General features: G+C 50.2%; 1 protein-coding gene across 8 annotated transcripts in view; it reads right to left on the bottom strand.

Annotated features, from left to right (window-relative positions):
- Nucleotides 1-22,130, bottom strand: part of LOC116955176 (voltage-dependent T-type calcium channel subunit alpha-1G-like) — a 269,045-nt gene that overhangs the window by 20,275 nt on the left and 226,640 nt on the right. For 4 of the 8 annotated variants that reach the window (XM_076052903.1, XM_076052904.1, XM_076052907.1 and 1 more), the window contains 7 exons: nt 16,799-16,888; nt 14,035-14,227; nt 11,128-11,196; nt 3,872-4,023; nt 3,149-3,258; nt 1,646-1,779; nt 1,303-1,373 (listed from right to left, as the gene is read on the bottom strand). In XM_076052903.1, coding sequence (XP_075909018.1) covers nt 1,303-1,373; nt 1,646-1,779; nt 3,149-3,258; nt 3,872-4,023; nt 11,128-11,196; nt 14,035-14,227; nt 16,799-16,888 — 819 coding nt within the window. Of the gene's footprint in view, nt 1-1,302; nt 1,374-1,645; nt 1,780-3,148; nt 3,259-3,871; nt 4,024-11,127; nt 11,197-13,995; nt 14,228-16,798; nt 16,889-22,130 lie in introns of all 8 variants that reach the window. The other 4 variants (XM_076052909.1, XM_076052910.1, XM_076052906.1 and 1 more) reach the window with 3 other exon arrangements.

Raw genomic sequence — 22,130 nt, 5'->3', positions numbered from 1 at the left:
TGGCCCCGTCCATCGTCCCTTTGATGCGGTGAAGTTGTCTGTCCCCTTAGCAGAAAAACACCCCCAAAGCATAATGTTTCCACCTCCATGTTTGACGGTGGGGATGGTGTTCTTGGGGTCATAGGCAGCATTCCCCCTCCTACAAACACGGCGAGTTGAGTTGATGCCAAAGAGCTCCATTTTGATCTCATCTTACCACAACGCTTTCACCCAGTTGTCCTCTGAATCATTCAGATGCTCATTAGCAAACTTCAGACGGGCATGTATATGTGCTTTCTTGAGCAGGGGGACCTTTCGGGCACTGCAGGATTTCAGTCCTTCACGGCGTAGTGTGTTACCAATTGTTTTCTTGGTGACTATGTTCCCAGCTGCCTTGAGATCATTGACAAGATCTTCCCATGTAGTTCTGGGCTGATTCCTCACCGTTCTCATGATCATTGCAACTCCACGAGGTGAGATCTTGCATGGAGCCCCAGGCCGAGGGAGATTGACAGTTCTTTTGTGTTTCTTCCATTTGCGAATAATTGCACCAACTGTTGTCACCTTCTCACCAAGCTGCTTGGCAATGGTCTTGTAGCCCATTCCAGCCTTGTGTAGGTCTACAATCTTGCCCCTGACATCCTTGGAGAGCTCTTTGGTCTTGGCCATGGTGGAGAGTTTGGAATCTGATTGATTGATTGCTTCTGGGGGCAGGTGTCTTTATTACAGGTAACACGCTGAGATTAGGAGCACTCTCTAAAAGGGAGTGGTGTAGACCTACTGCCCGTGTCAGAGACCTCTCCTACATTAACATTAGCTGCCCCGCGCATCTCTAAACCTTTATAAACAGCTCTCTGATTGGTGTAGACCTACTGCCGGTGTCGGAACCCTCTCCTACATTAACATTAGCTGCCCCGCCCATCTCTAAACCTTTATAAACAGCGCTTTGATTGGTGTAGACCTACTGCCGGTGTCAGAGACCACTCCTACATTAACATTAGCTGCCCCGCCCATCTCTAAACCTTTATAAACAGCTTGCCCTCAGAGGCTAACCTCCCTGTTCCTGATGACGACCGCTTGTGTTGCGATCAAAACGTCGTGACAATTTATTATTCTTTATTCGTTTTATTTTTATTTTTATTATTTTATTATTGTTATTATTTTTCTATCTACGTGCCTACCAAAATAACCATGTAATACAGTTTATAGTTTACATCATGGAAAAGTGACGATTGCGCCCGTTACTTGCACCTAGGCGGGGAAGCTTCACTGGTCTGGGTTGGACAAGAAGATGAGTCGGACGGGGGGGACGTGGCACCCCACCTGCGGCAGGGCTTGCATGACGGTGTCGAGTAGCGCTCGCATCCCCGTCGCCATCTTCAGCAGCTTGAGCACTGGCCCAGCAGAGAGGGGGAGACGGAGAAGGGAGGGGGGGACTCAAACAACAACAACAACAACAAGCGGGCAGCAAACAAACAGCACCGGCGAAGGCGCGGAGCGCAATCTACGCGCGGTGACCGGATGAACGCCCGGGGGGCGGCGAGTCCCAACGCCACCACGTCGCTCGGCTTGCGTCCTCCACGGGATCGGGCACAACGGGGATCGGGCCGGGGGGCCGGGGGGCCGGAGGGGCCGGAGGGGCGGGAGGCCGGGCGGGCGTGAGTACCCCGGGCGATGCGCAGCACCCTCATGATGCGGATGATGGTCGGGTTGATGGGCAGCGAGGCGTTGATCTCAATCTCCTCCAGCGTGATGCCCATGATGGACAGAAGGACGATGGCCACGTCCAGCTGGTTCCACCTGGCAGGCACCGCAGGGCGCGTCAGGGGAGTGGGGGGGGGCGAGAGGGGTGGGGGGCAGGAGATGGGGAGTGGGAGGGTAGAGGGGGTGGGAGCAGGGATAGACCGTGTTTGTCACAAATTATCCTACCCTATCGGTCTATGGGGGACCTTTTTGGCAGTATCCAAAATGATGAAAACTAAGGATGGGTTTTACCCCTTTCTGGCAATGAAACGGAAGCTGTGTTAAGATGTTCAAACACCAAAAAGATGATACATTTTGCATGGCATCAAGTCATTTTCGATACTGGCAAAAATGTATCCCATAGATATAGCTGCTCGACCCGGGTTAAAAGTATTCTGATACTTGCATTGTATCTGTACTGTTCGCATTTTTGCGTTTTTCGCTGGTCTGGTGGTGAGACGAGGCCGTAAAGAAGGCCACTGTCTCTGGTGTTGGCCAATCAGTTTCAAAGACAATGCATCATAGATTATGACTGTGTAAGAAACGTATTTATTTTTTGTTCCTGGGTAGTAAGTATTATTTCCTAATTGCTTATGCCTCAAAAGTACAGCAAATGGCTATTCCCCACAAACTTTGCTTTTCTGACCAGGACATTGATATTTAGAAATTTACCTATTTTCAATGAGAAAACGTGGTGTGCATTTGTGTCATTCCTTCACACAAATTCCTAGTCACAAGAGCAAAGTTTGTGGGGAATGATAGCCATTTTATATACTTTTGAGGCATACGCATTTAGAAAATAACACTACCCAGGAACAAAAATCGTGTTACATAGTGAATTACCAGAGCCACGTGTTGTTTGCGTGTTTGTCCACAAGTAGTGTGTGCGGTTAATGCAGTAACTTGATGCAAAAGGTTTCATCATCTAGTTGGCGCTTGAACATCTTAACACAAGTCCCGTTTTATTGCCAGAAAGGGTAAAACATGTTCTTAGATTTCATCACAGTTGATATATATAAATGTGATAAGAGGTTTGCTGGCTGGCTGGCTGGCGCGTCACCTCGCCGCACATCCGCGCAAGACACATCACCCGCATCGTCTTGCCCGGGTCGTGCGTCGCCACTCCCGCCAACCGACCCTCCACCCTGGCCGTTAGTGCCGCACAAACGCTCGGGCAGTGCGAGTGCAACCATTTAAACCGACTGTGGAACGCACACGCATGCACACGCATGCACGCACGCATTCACGCACACGCACACACGCACGCACGCACACACACACACGCACGCACTCTCACACACCCACACGCGCACACACACGCACGCACACGCATGCACACTCTCACACACACACGTACCAACACACGCACTCACACGCGCAGCAACATGCAGACGCACAACTGGTCACGTCGGAGGACACTCCGTACCTCTCCTTGAAAAACCGCCGAAAGCCGAGGGCGATGAGCTTGAGCACGGCCTCGAGCACGAAGACAACGGTGAAGACGTAGTTGCAGTACTTGAGGGCCCGGTCCAGAGCCTGCGGGGACCCCACAAGGGGACGAAGACAAAGAGACCCCGGCCACCCACCCGCCGTGCAGCCTGTAAGAGTCTGTTGGGGCCAGGCGCTGCCGGCGAGTCGTCGCACCTAAGAAGGCCGGCCACCTTTGTCTCCCTAGTGGCGATGTTTACACACCGCGCCAGGTACTCATTTGAGGCTGAGTCGACACAACCGCACACACGTGTGAAAGGACACGGGCATGGCGATGATTACACCAACCCTCGCCGTTGCCTGCACAGTAGCGCTGCGTCGCAGGCAGCCACAATTAACTGAAAACCATTTTTTTTATTTTACCAGGTCAGGCCCCACCGAGCTATGTAGTTCTTTATCAGAAGCAACCTGGCCACAAATGATAGCTCAACGAAGTGGCTTATCGCAGTGATTTTAAACGCGGAGGGAGAAAGCAGAGGACCTGGAGAAAAACCCACGCGGCCAAGGGGAGAGAGACACGCAAACTCCAAATATAAAACAGGCGTCAGGGTGGGGAACGAAGCCACGACCTCCTGCATACCAGGTGAGGTTGTTAACATCTCCGCCACACGATCAAGAAGGGAACAGGCCCACCGCCCCGCACGCCCCCCCCCCCCCCCACCTTGGGCTGTGCGTAGTGCTCGATGGACATGGTGACGACGTTGAGCCCGATGATGATGGAGATGAAGAGGTCCAGGTAGTGGGCGGTGCACATCTTGTGGATGAGCAGGCGCGGGCGTGAGTAGCTGGCCCAGTACGGCTGGCGCTGGGCCTCTGTGGGGAGGTGGTGGGGGAGGTGAGGGGGGAGGTGAGGGGGGAAGGGGTGGGGGCGAGGAGGTGGGGGGGGGAGGTGAGGGGGGGAAGGAGTGCAACGTCGTACGTCACGGAACGTTGGGCCCGGATGAGTTAACTGAGCGACGGCGTGCGACGTCGTAACGACGTCACAATGTTGCTAGGGACTTTCAATCGTCGCCGCGATCTATCCACTGCTGGATGGAGGAGGCTGTCTTCCGTGGTGCCGATGAGCGTGGTCGATCCGAAACCGCTCCCGGGGCACCCCCCCCAAACCCCACCCCTTCACGCAGCCCGCACTGACCAGCGTGGTGAAGTACGGTCAAACGACCTCCACTACGACGGCCGTGCCTCGGGAAGGCCTCCATCCAGCAGTGGATTGATCAAGAGCCCTGCGAGTGGTTATACAGTGTGGCCCATAAGTCTGGAATCATATGGAAAAATAACTAATTCTATATTTTGTTTTTGTTTCTGCAGGTCCAATATGTCTCTGAGTAAGGAAAAACGAGTCCAGATAATTCTACTCGTAGGAAATCGGAGTCAGAGGGAGGTCACTTGAATTTAACAGACTGCATCCGGACCGCGACCCAATAACAGAGAGCTGTGTTTTCCCTCAGACTCCAGACTTACGGGACACCCCATAGTTTACACAACAATAAAAACACTCGACGGATCTTAACCGATTAGGTGCGGCAATCGCATTGGCACAATAAATAAATGCAGAGATACACTGAGCACTCGGTCCATTTATTCCTTCACCCGTGACTGCGTGAAACATTCCGGCGTAGCAGAACATCGGCGGTATTGCGGCCTGCTTTCGCGCCTCAAGTCACACCGCAAAGTGCATCGGGGACGCTTAAAAATTGGGGAAACTGAATCGAATTCCTCTCAATCGGCCCACTGTCTCCGGCGGAGGCGGTCAGCCAAAACGACGGCCACTTTGGCGCGCTGGTCAAACATTCGTGCTAGTTTCGTGGGCCCCGCTGGCACCCGGCACGCTAACGTGGAATCGACACTTTTGGCCATCGGGGGTGAAGAGGGGTGGTGGCGGGCTGCCGATAGGAATTGGCGGCAGAGAGGCAACGTTACGTTATACTGAAATGACAGACTGTGCTGCGAGGCCAATTTAACATGACAATGATTCATTGTGTATCAAGGAAAGCCACAATCAGCCCAAGGACTCCTTTTTAAGAGGGTCCTGCTGCATTGGGTCTATTTTTTCACGATGCTTTTTTTCGACAAGTCTATGATGAGCTGCGTTTATATTTATCATTCACGTGGCAGGGAAGCGGAGCACCCGTAGAAAACCCCATGCCTTGCGTGAGAGGCGAGGGAGGAGGGGGGCAATGCTCTATACCCGCACAGAAGGAACAGATGGAGGTTGGTCCACAAGTTGCTCGACTGCCTCCTCCCACGAGACCCAACACAGGGAAGGGGAACTTTCCCGACATCGGCTCGTGATCCACCAACCCTCGCCACCTCCGCCACGCTGGACTGGGGAGGCCGTGCGGAGCCGCCGCCGCTACCACCGTCCGGTTAACACGAGAGCAGTCTACATATCGTGACATTCTGATACGCTGCAGAGAGGAGAGTTTCACGGTTTAACACTCGATTATCCGCGTTGGGTGGGGGTTATAATTCCAGGGCGCCGATTGAGTCGCAGTTTACATTCTCGGGCTCAGGCCACCGCGTGCGTCATTGCGACTGGGCCAAATGTGTGTCCGTCGTTGAAGGAGACAATTCGCGTGGCCGAATGTGGCGGCAGTAGATATACATACGCACGCACGCACGCGCGGTGTTTCGCTTGATACTGCATCGTGCACCTGCAGGGCAGAGTCCCAGAAGTCAGTAAATTAAGTTTAACACCCGGTAGGCTTTCGCGACCAATATTATCCGTAAGGTTTTTTTTTCGGGTTAGATCGCGTGAATATAAATATCGTGGGCTTACTCTCCAACACACCGGTGTGTACTGAACTTGTAACGAATTGGCATGTGTTTTGTTGACGTGACACACCCTTTACTAATTGGCTGTGTTGGGTGGTGGGCGGGTTTAACAACACATCTATATTTACGCGGTTTAACCCAAAAATAAACCCCCTTTATTAAGTGAAATTATTGTAATAATCGTCGTCGGTGCGTCGTTTAAACGCTTACGACAAAACGTGACGATTTAATTCGTTTCACCATTGTAGGGTGGTGGATTCTTCTCAACGATGACGCACATTTGGGACAGACCGTGATCACGTGGTCTGACGTTGTTGCCGGGGGGGTCACGTGGGCGAGTGATCCAACCAACTCCAAGAAGCAACGGACACATTTACGCGTCGTTATCACCACCCCCGCCCCTGGTTCTATCGAAGCCAAGCAAAACGAATGCATTTTGTGCCCCGATTTACGAACATCTTGCATGTGTCCGCATATTCGTTGTTAGTGGACCAGCCTGGCTTACCTCCCCGCCGGATAATTGAGAGTTAACCGTTGAAACAGCATCCGAGTGTGTACGTACATACGACATAAACCACACACCACGCACACACACAACTGCTGCAACAGCAATACACATGCGCCCGCAATCGCTACAACTACATGCGAAATGCACGAGCATCCGATTTTTTTGCCATGCAACTTGGGGGGGGGGGGGGGTGGTCACCCCGCTCAATGACAGCCGGCTCATTGAGTTTGAAACAGCAGAGAGGCGGGGGGGGCATTGCTGTTGACGTGAAAACTATTTAGGGGGCTTAGATGTTGCCTCCACCTGTCTCAATTTAGTTATATTGTCCAAGATCATTTCTCTTGTTGTTGAGACAGCAGACTATCCTGGGTGAGATCCGTCGGTCTCGTTAAAGAGTCTCGCGATTTAGTTTTTTTCTGGCGGCTACAATAACGGTAATGAGTCGACAAAAAAACGCGACAACGTGCACAAAAAAAGTAATTCTGGGCAATGTTGTCGATGATCCGAATTGCATGGTTTAGCACGGTCGGCAAGGTATGGTGCGAAAGGAGTTCAACGTGTGTACGTCCTCTGGCCCGGTCCAGCAAACACACGCAACATTGGGCCAACGTTGGCACGTTCAATGTTTACCGGCAGGTTTCTCGAGTTTGCCAAAAACAAATAAAAATATCTTAAAACCTGGAATCTTGCATCACTTAAAACCCATGCGTCTACGCGCAAAGGGGGGCTTGCCCTCTTCTTGCTATTGGGAGTTTGTTTTTCTCCTCTCTCCACGATACCTCGTCCCTGGCCCTTATGGACCACAAGATGACCCCGAGTTTGAGCAAAAATCGGACACCGGGCAAATCGCGTCGGGTGCCGGCGGCCATGTGAGTTTTGTCATGAAGAAGGAGGTGCATTGAATAGCTTTGAATTCAACTACTTTCTTAGGCCACAAATCAGTAAACATGCAAACATTGAGCCAGCGTTGTTTGAACGTTATCCAAATGTTGGCTCAACGTTGCACTTTTACTGGGAAAGCACCAGAGGAAGGATCCTGCGACACTCTCAATGGCCTTCTTAGATCAGGCAACTTATCTTATTACTGATCACAGGAACTCTCTCCAGGGTTTATCATTAAATGCGGGTGCTTCGACTTAAGTCGAGAGCAGAATTCTCGATTTAGCCAACAAAGCAACCTTTAACAGCCTGCCAAATGGATGATTTTGTTATGCGTAACCCAGCAGCAACTGCCGCAGGCTTTGCCCAATGACTTTAGGCCTCAGGGCAAAATCTCAAAATGGCCTCCACGCAACGCGGCCGCGAGAAAGCAAGCGACGGAGCTCGGCGAAAAACCGCGCCGCAGAAGCATAACGGGGGAAATAAAAGAAAGAGCGCGTGGATCTTTCTGAGTCCGTTAGTGTTCGACGGGAATGGGGGATTTGGTTAAATGGAAAGGAAATGAAACAGGAAAGATTACGGAGGGGCAATGACGACAACTTTTACGTTATTAGTTTTAAATGACTGCCAAGAAAATGAATGGGCACTCACGGTGCAGTGGCTATGAGGGACCGAGTGACTGGGTACCCTGCCTATGAGGGACCGAGTGACTTGGTACCCTGCCTATGAGAGACAGAGTGACTGGGTACCCTGCCTATGAGAGACAGAGTGACTGGGTACCCTGCCTATGAGGGACAGAGTGACTGGGTACCCTGGCTATGAGGGACCAAGTGACTTGGTACCCAGGCTATGAGAGACAGAGTGACTGGGTACCCTGGCTATGAGGGACAGAGTGACTGGGTACCCTGGCTATGAGGGACCAAGTGACTCGGTACCCTGCCTATGAGGGACCAAGTGACTTGGTACCCTGCCTATGAGGGACAGAGTGACTGGGTACCCTGGCTATGAGAGACCAAGTGACATGGTACCCTGGCTATGAGGGGCCAAGTGACTTGGTACCCTGCCTATGAGGGGCCAAGTGACTTGCTGTGCGCTGGTTATGAGGGACCAAGTGACTCGGTGCGCTGGCTATGAGGGACCAAGTGACCTGGTACCCTGGCTATGAGGGACTGAGTGACTTGCTGTGCGCTTGCTATGAGGGGCCAAGTGACCCGGTGCGCTGGCTATGAGGAACAGAGTGACTTGGTCCCTCATAGCAAGCACACTGTGAGTCACGCGAGTCACTCGGTCCCTGCTGAGAGACCCTCACAATGTCAGCGTCCGTTCGCGAGACCGCGCGGGGGAACCGGCGATGCGGATCGGGGGTGGGGGGGAGGGGCTTTTGTGCCGTGTTCGGGAGATTTATTTTCCCTTCCGATTTTCGCGCAATGCCGAGCACAACCGGGGTCTTTTTCGCGTGGTAAAGTCGACGCAGCATCCCCCTCACGAAGTCATGAACGAGCTAATAAATCAGCTCAAAGCCTCCTCCCCGTGAGCCACGCGGCTTCAGTGTTGGCCACCCCCACTCTGAATCCCTCCTCCCCCCTCCCCCTCTCCGTCGCCACCCACTTTGAAGACAGACTCGGCTTTGTGCAGCAGCAGCAGAGGCTCCGATACAGCCTCTAACTTCCCCATCCTCACCTCTCCTGATTCTTTGCTCCCGTTTCTCCATTCTGCCTCCCAACCTTTAACTCTCATTCCCCTTACCTCTCCTTTAACTCTCATTCCCCTCTCTTCTCTCTCCTCGCTTCCGTTCCAACCTTCAACTCTCATTCCCCTCTCTCCTCTCTCCTATTCCAACCTTTAACTCATTTCCCTCTCTTCTGTCTTCCCTCTCTCGTTCCTCTTTTCCCATTCATCGCTGTGTGCTTGGCTCTACTCCCCTACGCCCGTGGTGTGCCCGTCGGCATAAATTGTTGTGCTGGTTTTGGTAAACACTGCACACTCTTCAATGCTCACACCTGGGGTATGCATTGTGCTGTACGCATGTGCGTGCGTTGAACTTCTTTCGCGCCGTAAGGATCACGCGTTGGGTCCTAAATATCACGCGGGTCCCTTTAAGGATCACGTGGGACCTTCTAAGGGTCACGTGCGGCCCTATAAGGATCACGTGGGGCCCTCTAAGGATCACGTGGGGCCTCTCCTGCGCCCACGCATCACGGTTTTCACGTTTTTTTCCCTCCGTCACGGCAACAAGTGTGCTCAGAGGAAGGTGCCATTGCCAAAATCTTTTCCCACTCTATATTTGCCCACTCTATATTATTTTCGTTCTAAGGGGTCACCGCGTGATTGCCAAATACCGCTTTGAGTTTTTTTTTCCCACTATTGAGAGATCTTCTTCTGCCCCACACTGCCGATTAGCGACAGTTGGCTACTTACGATGCGAAAGAAGTTCAACATAATATATTTTAAAAAGTAACGTTTTTTTCCATTTTACCAAGTAAGGCCCACTGAGCCATGTAGTTCTGTTTCAGAAGTGGCATGGCCACGAACGCGAGCTCGACGAAGTGGCTTATCATCACGTGAAAATGTATAGCAGCCCAATACTCTAAACGGATGTTTCTAAATGTGGAGGGAAAAACCGGAAGAAGGACCTGGATAAAAATCCACGTGACCTGCTGTATAAACTCAAATTATACAGCAGGCGTCAGGATCAGGATCGAACCCACGACCTCCTGTATACCAGGCGAGGTAGTTAACATCTCCTAGCCACCGTGGCACCCTATGTACTCATGTTCCCTGTTCTTTTGGAGTTTAGAGGTGGCAAAGAGTGGTTGGCCTGGGCCCTGGTACAAGAAGGGAAATGTAAGTCCATGGGTGTATTTATGAGACAATGAGTGTCCGCATCTCTTCGTCTATGGGTTTCTATGCGAGTCTATGGGTTTAGGGGTGAGTCTGCAGGTCTCTATATAGGTATGGAGGCTTTTAAGTATAGTAGTACAGCACACACTGGTTGTGTGCTGTAGATTTGTATAATGTTGACGTTCTACCCACTACAACATTTAAAATTATAGTGTAGTGTATAGTGTAGTATATAGTGTAGTGTATAGTGTAGTATATAGTGTAGTATATAGTGTAGTGTATAGTGTAGTATATAGTGTAGTGTATAGTGTAGTGTATAGTGTAGTGTGTAGTGTAGTGTGTAGTGTGTAGTGTAGTGTGTAGTGCAGTGTATAGTGCAGTGTATAGTTCAGTGTATAGTGTAGTGTATAGTAGTGTATAGTGCAGTGTAGAGTGCAGTGTATAGTGTAGTGTATAGTGTAGTGTATAGTGTAGTGTATAGTGCAGTGTATAGTGCAGTGTATAGTGCAGTGTATAGTGCAGTGTATAGTGCAGTGTATAGTGCAGTGTATAGTGCAGTGTATAGTGTAGTGTATAGTGTAGTGTATAGTGTTGTAAACCCACTACAACATTTACAATTCGAGTAGTGTGACGTTTCGCTGGTGATTACAGCAACAACACCAGCTAGCAGCAGCATCGTAAGGCGAACAACCAGAGAGTTGTGGATAAATCCTCCTCCTGTTTCGGTCTTAAATAGAAGGGGGATCAATTATGTTGGTTAACATTGGTGGCGAAAGCCCACGTGTTAAAGTTGTGTTACCGTTCAGTTTGTTAGAGCTGTGTTAGCATTTTAGTAGCCAAACACGGGAGAGCGGGCAAAGTTAAACCACGTTCGTGGAACACAAAATGAGCGGAAGAAAAGGAACCTTCTATACCTTTGCTCAGATACTTATTTGCCATAATTCTCACAAGCATCTGGCTTTGTTGGGCTGCAAGCAGCGACACTGGGGTGGTGGTGGGGAGGTGGGGGGGAGGAGACAACAGAAATTTCAACAAAAGAAGATGACGATAACGTCCACACGGTGTTTTCTTTCTCCGTCGTTACCGCACGGCCGTCACCAGTTCGAGATTCATCGCCGATCGGAAGAAAAAAAAACGCCGCTCCAAGTTGCAACTCCACGAAGCAGCTTCCGTGCGTGGAGAGGCACAGAAGGCCATGGGCGAAGGGGCAAGGGGGCAGCCCTGATACGGGGCGCCACCAGCAATTGCCCCAGCTCTATAATCCTATATAGTGGGGATGGTTCTTTTATTTTCTTTTTTGTTCCAATATGGAACACGGCCGGAGGAAATCGGCCGAGAGTCCGCTCTGGGGAAGTCGCTTCCGTCAGCAGTGGGGCGAGAGAGCGACCTAATGCAGGGCTGAGCCGTTAGCATTGCCTGCCACCCACACCGACCTCTTCCCTCGTGAGGTCGCCGCGCCTGAACAAGAGCTCGGCTGGACCTTGCCTGGCGGGTAAAAAACCGACTCGGTGCCTTATACGCAGAGCTGTCCCTAGGGCAGACGGCGAGCCGGGGCGACTGCCCCGGGCACCGCACTTTGGGGGGTTGTCAGCGGTAATGCCCCCGCTTTGGTTTGAAGGCCTCGGGGTTGGATTGGCCCGGCCCGGCACGCCACCATCTGGACGGCCGTGCCTCCGACGCACCTCACGTCGACCGATCCAACGCCCCCGATGCAGTCTAGGCCAAGGGAACCCCCCCCCCACACACACCCCCATCGCCAATGGCAGCTGTCTCTGTGCGGCACGGTGCGGGTCGGGGAACCGTCGACAAGGTCTGCCTTGGGGCGCTGCACCACCGCGCTCCCCCATCTGGTTTCAAAGGCCACGCGCGCACGCACGGCGACGTTACGGACGTAACCCGCGGCACAGCACCAAGTGTTGGCGACTCTCTCGCTATGTGCGAGCTCTACGCTACGTGTGAGCACTATGCTGCGTGTGAGCACGCTGCGTGTGAGCATGCTGCGTGTGAGCACGCTGCGTGTGAGCACGTTACGTGTGAGCACGCTGCGTGTGAGCACGCTGCGTGTGAGCACGCTGCGTGTGAGCACGCTACGTGTGAGCACGCTGCGTGTGAGCACGCTGCGTGTGAGCACATTACGTGTGAGCACGCTACGTGTGAGCACGTTACGCTACGTGTGAGCACACTGCGTGTGAGCACGCTGCGTGTGAGCACGCTGCGTGTGAGCACGCTACGTGTGAGCACGCTGCGTGTGAGCACGTTACGTGTGAGCACGTTACGTGTGAGCACGCTGCGTGTGAGCACGCTACGTGTGAGCACGCTGCGTGTGAGCACGCTGCGTGTGAGCACTATGCTGCGTGTGAGCACGCTGCGTGTGAGCACGCTGCGTGTGAGCACGCTACGTGCGAGCACGCTACGTGTGAGCGCGCTACACTACGTGCATGCGTGTGCGTGCATGCGTTAGTTCTACGGCCGGCGAGCTACAGGCGGATGAAACGTCGCGCAGAATGTTGGCGACGGGTGGGGGCAAGCCGCGAGACCGCCGGCGGTAAGGCCTCCTTCTTACCGCCGGGGGACCCTGGCAGACACTGACGTCGCGTCGACGTCGTCCTCGAGGCCGCCGCGTTTCGGGCCAGGAAAAAAAAGCTTTGCGTTTTGCCTCACCTCGTTAGCTCAGCGAAAGCGTCGCCATCGCCACCGTCGTCATTTGCCAGCGCCAATGGAAATCTGCGGGAAGTTGTTAAGTCGCCCCGGTGTACCGGCGGGGTCACAGAGGACCCGGTTCAGCTCCTGGACGGCGCTCCTGCTCGTCGTTGTTGACTCGTTTATAATTTCTCAATTGTCTCTACTGGATTGGTTGATGTCTATGTCTCGTGTGGGCTGTCAGTGTCTCTCTTGCACTGTCATGCTTGCACTGTCACTCCCACTTGTACTGTCTGATGGTGGCGGTGGTAGTGGCGGTAACGGTGGTAGTTTAGGTGGCGACACTTCACGTGGCCTCAAGGTGCACATAGCCTGGCACAAGCGTCGCGGTGACGTCACCGCCACTTTATGGCGAATGGCGGTTGTTGTTGTTGTTGTAGGTGGCGGTGGTAGTGGGGGCAGTGGCGGTGGTGGTGGTGGCGGTGATGGTGGTGGTGGTGGCGGCGGTGACGGCGGTGGTGATGGTGCATCGGCCAGTAATCTCAGTCAGTCAACCCATGGGACCTGGGTCTGTCTGTGGCCTCTTGCCAGCGGGCGTTCGACACTTCACGTGGCCTTCAAGTGCACATGGCCTGGCACAGGCGCCGTGCTGACGACACTGCCGCTTCGTGGCTCAATGGCGACTGTCTTTGTTGGTGGGGGGAGGGCGGTTGTTCATAACCGCCGCGTCCGAGAGACGGACTCCAACAGGAGAGCTCCGTGCCGACCGTCACACTCCGAGCGCTTGCTGAAATAACAAGCCCCCCCCCCCTTTCGGAACAATTATCGCTAACAACAACGTCATCAACAACAACCACCACGTACAGTCGTCGTCAACAACCTCTCCGGCATCGTCCGTCACCGATGACTCCCGTGACTTACGCATCTCTATAACGGGATATAAAACAACCTAAGAACTGCCGCGGATTTCCACTCGACCGCAACGACGGCTGTGGCGGAGGATCTGGCGGTGGAACGGGATTGGCCATCGACCGGTCCACCGGTGGGATGGCAGAGAGAGAGAGGGAGGGATGGAGTAGAGGAAGGGAGAGAGGCAGGCCCACTACTGATTTGGCGATGGGGCGGACTCAGGAAGGTCTCACTTGACGGGGTGTACCGACCATTGCGCCAGGTTTCCTTACTGCGCCTTTTCTTCTCGAGCCGCTGCTGCCGCCTGTCCTCCCTGCGCTTGGTCTCCTCTTCCTCCTGCTGCTGCCGGCACTTGTGGAAGTTCTCCACCACCACGCCGACGAACATGTTGAGCACGAAGAAGCCGACGATGAGCAGGAACGAGATGAAGTAGAGGAGCATCCAGGGGTTGTGGTTCTGCCTCGGCTGAGGTCCGGGAGGGTGGGGGGGGGAGGAGGAAATTGATGATGGTCGTGCAGGAGGGGGAGGAGAAGGAGATGATGATGGTGGTCGTGGAGGAGGAGGGGAGGACGAGGGGGGAGGGTGAATAGGAGGGAGGGGGAGATTATGGTGGTGGAGGAGGAGGTGGGGGAGGGCGGGAGAGAGAGGAGGGGGGGAGGAGGAGATGGTGATGGTCGTGGAGGAGAAGGAGGCGGTGGGGGAGGAGGAGGGGGGAGGGGATAGGACGGGGGGGGGGAGACGAGGGGGGAGAGGGGGGAGGGGGAATAGGAGGGAAGAGGAGATGATGGTGGTGGTGGTGGAGGAGGAAGACTCGGAGAGATGATGGGGGATGAAAGGGAGGGAGTGATGGCGGGAGGTGATGGAGGAGTCAGAGGGAGGAGGAGGAGATTGGAGGAAGATGAATGAGAAGTGAGGAGGAGTCAGGAGAGAGGGGGGGGGGCATAAGGGAGAGGAGTGAGGATGATGAGTAGCGAGAGTGAGGATGATGAGTAGCGATAGTGAGGATGATGAGTAGCGAGAGGAGTGAGGATGATAAGTAGGGAGAAGAGTGAGGATGATGAGTAGTGAGAGGAGTGAGGATGATGAGTAGCGAGAGGAGTGAGGATGATGAGTAGCGAGAGGAGTGAGGATGATGAGTAGTGAGAGGAGTGAGGATGTTGAGTAGCGAGAGGCGTGAGGATGATGAGTAGCGAGAGGAGTGAGGATGATGAGTAGAGAGAGGAGTGAGGATGATGAGTAGCGAGAGGAGTGAGGATGATAAGTAGCGAGAGTGAGGATGATGAGTAGTGAGAGGTGTGAGGATGATGAGAGGAGTGAGGATGATGAGTAGCGAGAGTGAGGATGATGAGTAGCGAGAGGAGTGAGGATGATGAGTAGCGAGATGAGTGAGGATGATGAGTAGCGCGAGGAGTGAGGATGATGAGTAGCGAGAGGAGTCAGGATGATGAGTAGTGAGAGGACTGAGGATGATGAGTAGCGAGAGGAGTGAGGATGATGAGTAGCGAGAGGAGTGAGGATGATGAGTAGTGAGAGTGAGGATGATGAGTAGCGAGAGTGAGGATGATGAGTAAGGAGAGGAGTGAGGATGATGAGTAGTGAGAGGAGTAAGGATGATGAGTAGAGAGAGTGAGGATGATGAGTAGAGAGAGGAGTGAGGATGATGAGTAGTGAGAGGAGTGAGGATGATGAGTAGAGAGAGTGAGGATGATGAGTAGAGAGAGGAGTGAGGATGATGAGTAGGGAGAGGAGTGAGGATGATGAGTAGAGAGAGGAGTGAGGATGATGAGTAGCGAGAGTGAGGATGATGAGTAGTGAGAGGAGTGAGGATGATGAGTAGAGAGAGGAGTGAGGATGATGAGTAGAGAGAGGAGTCAGGATGATGAGTAGTGAGAGGAGTGAGGATGATGAGTAGCGAGAGTGAGGATGATGAGTAGCAAAAGGAGTGAGGATGATGAGTAGTGAGAGGAGTGAGGATGATGAGTAGAGAGAGGAGTGAGGATGATGAGTAGAGAGAGGAGTCAGGATGATGAGTAGAGAGAGAGAGAGAGCTTCATAGCCACTGGCGGTGGTGGTGATGTTAGTAGTTAAAATGGCGGCGACGATGATAGTGATGATTTCGACAATGACGTCACCGATGATTGCAGCGATACTGACGCTGCTGATGATGATGATGACAGTGACGATGACAGTGATACTGACGCTGCTGATGATGGTGACAGTGACGATGACAGTGATACTGACACAGCTGATGATGATGGTGGCAGTGATGATGACGATGATAGTGACACTGACGCTGCTGATGATGATGATAGTGACGATGACAGTGACACTGACGCTGCTGATGATGATGGTGACAGTGACGATGACGGCGACACTGACGCTGCTGATGATGATGATGACAGTGACGATGACGATGATAGCGACACTGACGCTGCTGATGATGATGGCCGTGATGACAGTGATGATGATGGAGACACTATCACTGCTGCTGATGATGATGATGGCCGTGATGACAGTGATGATGACAGCGACACTGACGCTGCTGATGATGATGACAGTGACGATGACGATGATAGCGACACTGACGCTGCTGATGATGGTGACGATGACAGTGACGATGACGGTGACACTGAAGCTGCTGATGATGATGATGACAGTGACGATGACGATGATAGTGACACTGAGGCTGCTGATGATGATAACAGTGACGATGACGATGACAGCTACACTGACGCTGCTGATGATGGTGACAGTGACAATGACAGTGACACTGACGCTGCTGATGATGATGATGACGATGACGATGACAGCGAAAATATCACTGCTGATGATGATGACGATGGCCGTGATGACAGTGACGATGACAGCGACACTATCACTGCTGATGATGATGACGATGGCCGTGATGACAGTGACGATGACAGCGACACTATCACTGCTGATGATGATGACGATGGCCGTGCTGATTGTGACGACAACGCGATGGTGACGCCGGTGGCGCTGCCGCCGCCGCCGCTGTCCAGGGGCAACGGTCACCTGCTGGTTGACCCCCACGGAGTCGAGGCCGTTGTACATGATGTCCACCCAGCCGTCGCGCGAGGCCATCACGAACAGCGACATGAGCGCCTGCACAACACAGGGGCGAGGGGGCACACAGACACACAACGTCACTTGTCTGAGTCACTTGTCTGATTTACTTGTCTGAGTTACTTGTCTGTGTTACTTGTCTGAGTTACTTGTCTGTGTCACTTGTCTGATTTACTTGTCTGAGTTACTTGTCTGTGTTACTTGTCTGTGTTACTTGTCTGAGTTACTTGTCTGAGTTACTTGTCTGAGTTACTTGTCTGAGTTACTTTTCTGAGTTACTTGTCTGTGTCACTTGTCTGTGTCACTTGTCTGTGTTACTTGTCTGAGTCACTTGTCTGTGTTACTTGTCTGTGTTACTTGTCTGAGTTACTTGTCTGAGTTACTTGTCTGAGTTACTTGTCTGTGTTACTTGTCTGTGTTACTTGTCTGAGTCACTTGTCTGTGTTACTTGTCTGAGTCACTTGTCTGAGTTACTTGTCTGTGTTGCTTGTCTGAGTTACTTGTCTGAGTCACTTGTCTGTGTCACTTGTCTGTGTCACTTGTCTGTGTCACTTGTCTGTGTTACTTGTCTGTGTTACTTGTCTGTGTCACTTGTCTGAGTTACTTGTCTGTGTTGCTTGTCTGAGTTACTTGTCTGTGTTACTTGTCTGTGTTACTTGTCTGTGTCACTTGTCTATGTCACTTGTCTGAGTTACTTGTCTGAGTTACTTGTCTGTGTCACTTGTCTGTGTTACTTGTCTGAGTTACTTGTCTATGTTACTTGTCTGTGTTACTTGTCTGTGTTACTTGTCTGTGTCACTTGTCTGAGTTACTTGTCTGTGTCACTTGTCTGTGTCACTTGTCTGAGTTACTTGTCTGTGTTACTTGTCTGTGTTACTTGTCTGAGTCACTTGTCTGTGTTACTTGTCTGAGTCACTTGTCTGTGTTACTTGTCTGAGTCACTTGTCTGTGTTACTTGTCTGAGTCACTTGTCTGTGTCACTTGTCTGAGTTACTTGTCTGTGTCACTTGTCTGTGTTACTTGTCTGAGTTACTTGTCTGAGTCACTTGTCTGAGTTACTTGTCTGTGTTACTTGTCTGAGTTACTTGTCTGAGTGACTTGTCTGTGTTACTTGTCTGAGTTACTTGTCTGTGTTACTTGTCTGTGTTACTTGTCTGAGTCACTTGTCTGTGTTACTTGTCTGAGTTACTTGTCTGAGTTACTTGTCTGAGTCAATTGTCTGAGTTACTTGTCTGTGTTACTTGTCTGAGTTACTTGTCTGAGTTACTTGTCTGAGTTACTTGTCTGAGTCACTTGTCTGAGTTACTTGTCTGTGTTGCTTGTCTGAGTTACTTGTCTGAGTCACTTGTCTGTGTCACTTGTCTGTGTCACTTGTCTGTGTTACTTGTCTGTGTTACTTGTCTGTGTCACTTGTCTGAGTTACTTGTCTGTGTTGCTTGTCTGAGTTACTTGTCTGTGTTACTTGTCTGTGTTACTTGTCTGTGTCACTTGTCTATGTCACTTGTCTGAGTTACTTGTCTGAGTTACTTGTCTGTGTCACTTGTCTGTGTTACTTGTCTGAGTTACTTGTCTGTGTTACTTGTCTGTGTTACTTGTCTGTGTTACTTGTCTGTGTCACTTGTCTGAGTTACTTGTCTGTGTCACTTGTCTGTGTCACTTGTCTGAGTTACTTGTCTGTGTTACTTGTCTGTGTTACTTGTCTGAGTCACTTGTCTGTGTTACTTGTCTGAGTCACTTGTCTGTGTTACTTGTCTGAGTCACTTGTCTGTGTTACTTGTCTGAGTCACTTGTCTGTGTCACTTGTCTGAGTTACTTGTCTGTGTCACTTGTCTGTGTTACTTGTCTGAGTTACTTGTCTGAGTCACTTGTCTGAGTTACTTGTCTGTGTTACTTGTCTGAGTTACTTGTCTGAGTGACTTGTCTGTGTTACTTGTCTGAGTTACTTGTCTGTGTTACTTGTCTGTGTTACTTGTCTGAGTCACTTGTCTGTGTTACTTGTCTGAGTTACTTGTCTGAGTTACTTGTCTGAGTCAATTGTCTGAGTTACTTGTCTGTGTTACTTGTCTGAGTTACTTGTCTGAGTTACTTGTCTGAGTTACTTGTCTGAGTCACTTGTCTGAGTTACTTGTCTGTGTTGCTTGTCTGAGTTACTTGTCTGAGTCACTTGTCTGTGTCACTTGTCTGTGTCACTTGTCTGTGTCACTTGTCTGTGTTACTTGTCTGTGTTACTTGTCTGTGTCACTTGTCTGAGTTACTTGTCTGTGTTGCTTGTCTGAGTTACTTGTCTGTGTTACTTGTCTGTGTTACTTGTCTGTGTCACTTGTCTATGTCACTTGTCTGAGTTACTTGTCTGAGTTACTTGTCTGTGTCACTTGTCTGTGTTACTTGTCTGTGTCACTTGTCTATGTCACTTGTCTGAGTTACTTGTCTGAGTTACTTGTCTGTGTTGCTTGTCTGAGTTACTTGTCTGTGTTACTTGTCTGTGTTACTTGTCTGTGTCACTTGTCTATGTCACTTGTCTGAGTTACTTGTCTGAGTTACTTGTCTGTGTCACTTGTCTGTGTTACTTGTCTGAGTTACTTGTCTGTGTTACTTGTCTGTGTTACTTGTCTGTGTTACTTGTCTGTGTCACTTGTCTGAGTTACTTGTCTGTGTCACTTGTCTGTGTCACTTGTCTGAGTTACTTGTCTGTGTTACTTGTCTGTGTTACTTGTCTGAGTCACTTGTCTGTGTTACTTGTCTGAGTCACTTGTCTGTGTTACTTGTCTGAGTCACTTGTCTGTGTTACTTGTCTGAGTCACTTGTCTGTGTCACTTGTCTGAGTTACTTGTCTGTGTCACTTGTCTGTGTTACTTGTCTGAGTTACTTGTCTGAGTCACTTGTCTGAGTTACTTGTCTGTGTTACTTGTCTGAGTTACTTGTCTGAGTGACTTGTCTGTGTTACTTGTCTGAGTTACTTGTCTGTGTTACTTGTCTGTGTTACTTGTCTGAGTCACTTGTCTGTGTTACTTGTCTGAGTTACTTGTCTGAGTTACTTGTCTGAGTCAATTGTCTGAGTTACTTGTCTGTGTTACTTGTCTGAGTTACTTGTCTGAGTTACTTGTCTGAGTTACTTGTCTGAGTCACTTGTCTGAGTTACTTGTCTGTGTTGCTTGTCTGAGTTACTTGTCTGAGTCACTTGTCTGTGTCACTTGTCTGTGTTACTTGTCTGAGTTACTTGTCTGTGTTACTTGTCTGTGTTACTTGTCTGTGTTACTTGTCTGTGTCACTTGTCTGAGTTACTTGTCTGTGTCACTTGTCTGTGTCACTTGTCTGAGTTACTTGTCTGTGTTACTTGTCTGTGTTACTTGTCTGAGTCACTTGTCTGTGTTACTTGTCTGAGTCACTTGTCTGTGTTACTTGTCTGAGTCACTTGTCTGTGTTACTTGTCTGAGTCACTTGTCTGTGTCACTTGTCTGAGTTACTTGTCTGTGTCACTTGTCTGTGTTACTTGTCTGAGTTACTTGTCTGAGTCACTTGTCTGAGTTACTTGTCTGTGTTACTTGTCTGTGTCACTTGTCTGTGTCACTTGTCTGAGTTACTTGTCTGTGTTACTTGTCTGAGTTACTTGTCTGAGTCACTTGTCTGAGTTACTTGTCTCCGTTACTTGTCTGTGTTACTTGTCTGAGTCACTTGTCTGTGTTACTTGTCTGTGTTACTTGTCTGAGTTACTTGTCTGTGTTACTTGTCTGTGTTACTTGTCTGAGTTACTTGTCTGAGTTAGTTGTCTGTGTTACTTGTCTGAGTTACTTGTCTGTGTTACTTGTCTGAGTTACTTGTCTGAGTTACTTGTCTGTGTTACTTGTCTGAGTCACTTGTCTGTGTTACTTGTCTGTGTTACTTGTCTGAGTCACTTGTCTGTGTCACTTGTCTGTGTTACTTGTCTGTGTCACTTGTCTGTGTTACTTGTCTGAGTTACTTGTCTGTGTTACTTGTCTGTGTCACTTGTCTGAGTTACTTGTCTGAGTTACTTGTCTGTGTCACTTGTCTGAGTTACTTGTCTGTGTCACTTGTCTGAGTTACTTGTCTGTGTTACTTGTCTGTGTCACTTGTCTGAGTTACTTGTCTGTGTTACTTGTCTGAGTTACTTGTCTGAGTTACTTGTCTGTGTCACTTGTCTGTGTTACTTGTCTGAGTCACTTGTCTGTGTTACTTGTCTGAGTTACTTGTCTGTGTTACTTGTCTGAGTCACTTGTCTGTGTTACTTGTCTGAGTCACTTGTCTGTGTTACTTGTCTGAGTCACTTGTCTGTGTTACTTGTCTGAGTCACTTGTCTGTGTCACTTGTCTGAGTTACTTGTCTGTGTCACTTGTCTGTGTTACTTGTCTGAGTTACTTGTCTGAGTCACTTGTCTGAGTTACTTGTCTGTGTTACTTGTCTGTGTCACTTGTCTGTGTCACTTGTCTGAGTTACTTGTCTGTGTTACTTGTCTGAGTTACTTGTCTGAGTCACTTGTCTGAGTTACTTGTCTCCGTTACTTGTCTGTGTTACTTGTCTGAGTCACTTGTCTGTGTTACTTGTCTGTGTTACTTGTCTGAGTTACTTGTCTGTGTTACTTGTCTGTGTTACTTGTCTGAGTTACTTGTCTGAGTTAGTTGTCTGTGTCACTTGTCTGAGTTACTTGTCTGTGTTACTTGTCTGTGTCACTTGTCTGTGTCACTTGTCTGAGTTACTTGTCTGTGTTACTTGTCTGAGTTACTTGTCTGAGTCACTTGTCTGAGTTACTTGTCTCCGTTACTTGTCTGTGTTACTTGTCTGAGTCACTTGTCTGTGTTACTTGTCTGTGTTACTTGTCTGAGTTACTTGTCTGTGTTACTTGTCTGTGTTACTTGTCTGAGTTACTTGTCTGAGTTAGTTGTCTGTGTTACTTGTCTGAGTTACTTGTCTGTGTTACTTGTCTGAGTTACTTGTCTGAGTTACTTGTCTGTGTTACTTGTCTGAGTCACTTGTCTGTGTTACTTGTCTGTGTTACTTGTTTGAGTCACTTGTCTGTGTCACTTGTCTGTGTTACTTGTCTGTGTCACTTGTCTGTGTTACTTGTCTGAGTTACTTGTCTGTGTTACTTGTCTGTGTCACTTGTCTGAGTTACTTGTCTGAGTTACTTGTCTGTGTCACTTGTCTGAGTTACTTGTCTGTGTCACTTGTCTGAGTTACTTGTCTGTGTTACTTGTCTGTGTCACTTGTCTGAGTTACTTGTCTGTGTTACTTGTCTGAGTTACTTGTCTGAGTTACTTGTCTGTGT

The sequence above is a fragment of the Petromyzon marinus genome, chromosome 58, assembly GCF_048934315.1.
Source record: "Petromyzon marinus isolate PM22_M1 ecotype Great Lakes invasive population chromosome 58, UKy_Petmar_22M1.pri1.0, whole genome shotgun sequence".
Lineage (NCBI taxonomy): Eukaryota > Metazoa > Chordata > Hyperoartia > Petromyzontiformes > Petromyzontidae > Petromyzon > Petromyzon marinus.
The sequence above is the reverse complement of the archived record's forward strand: the minus strand, read 5'-3'. Positions and strand labels throughout refer to the sequence as shown.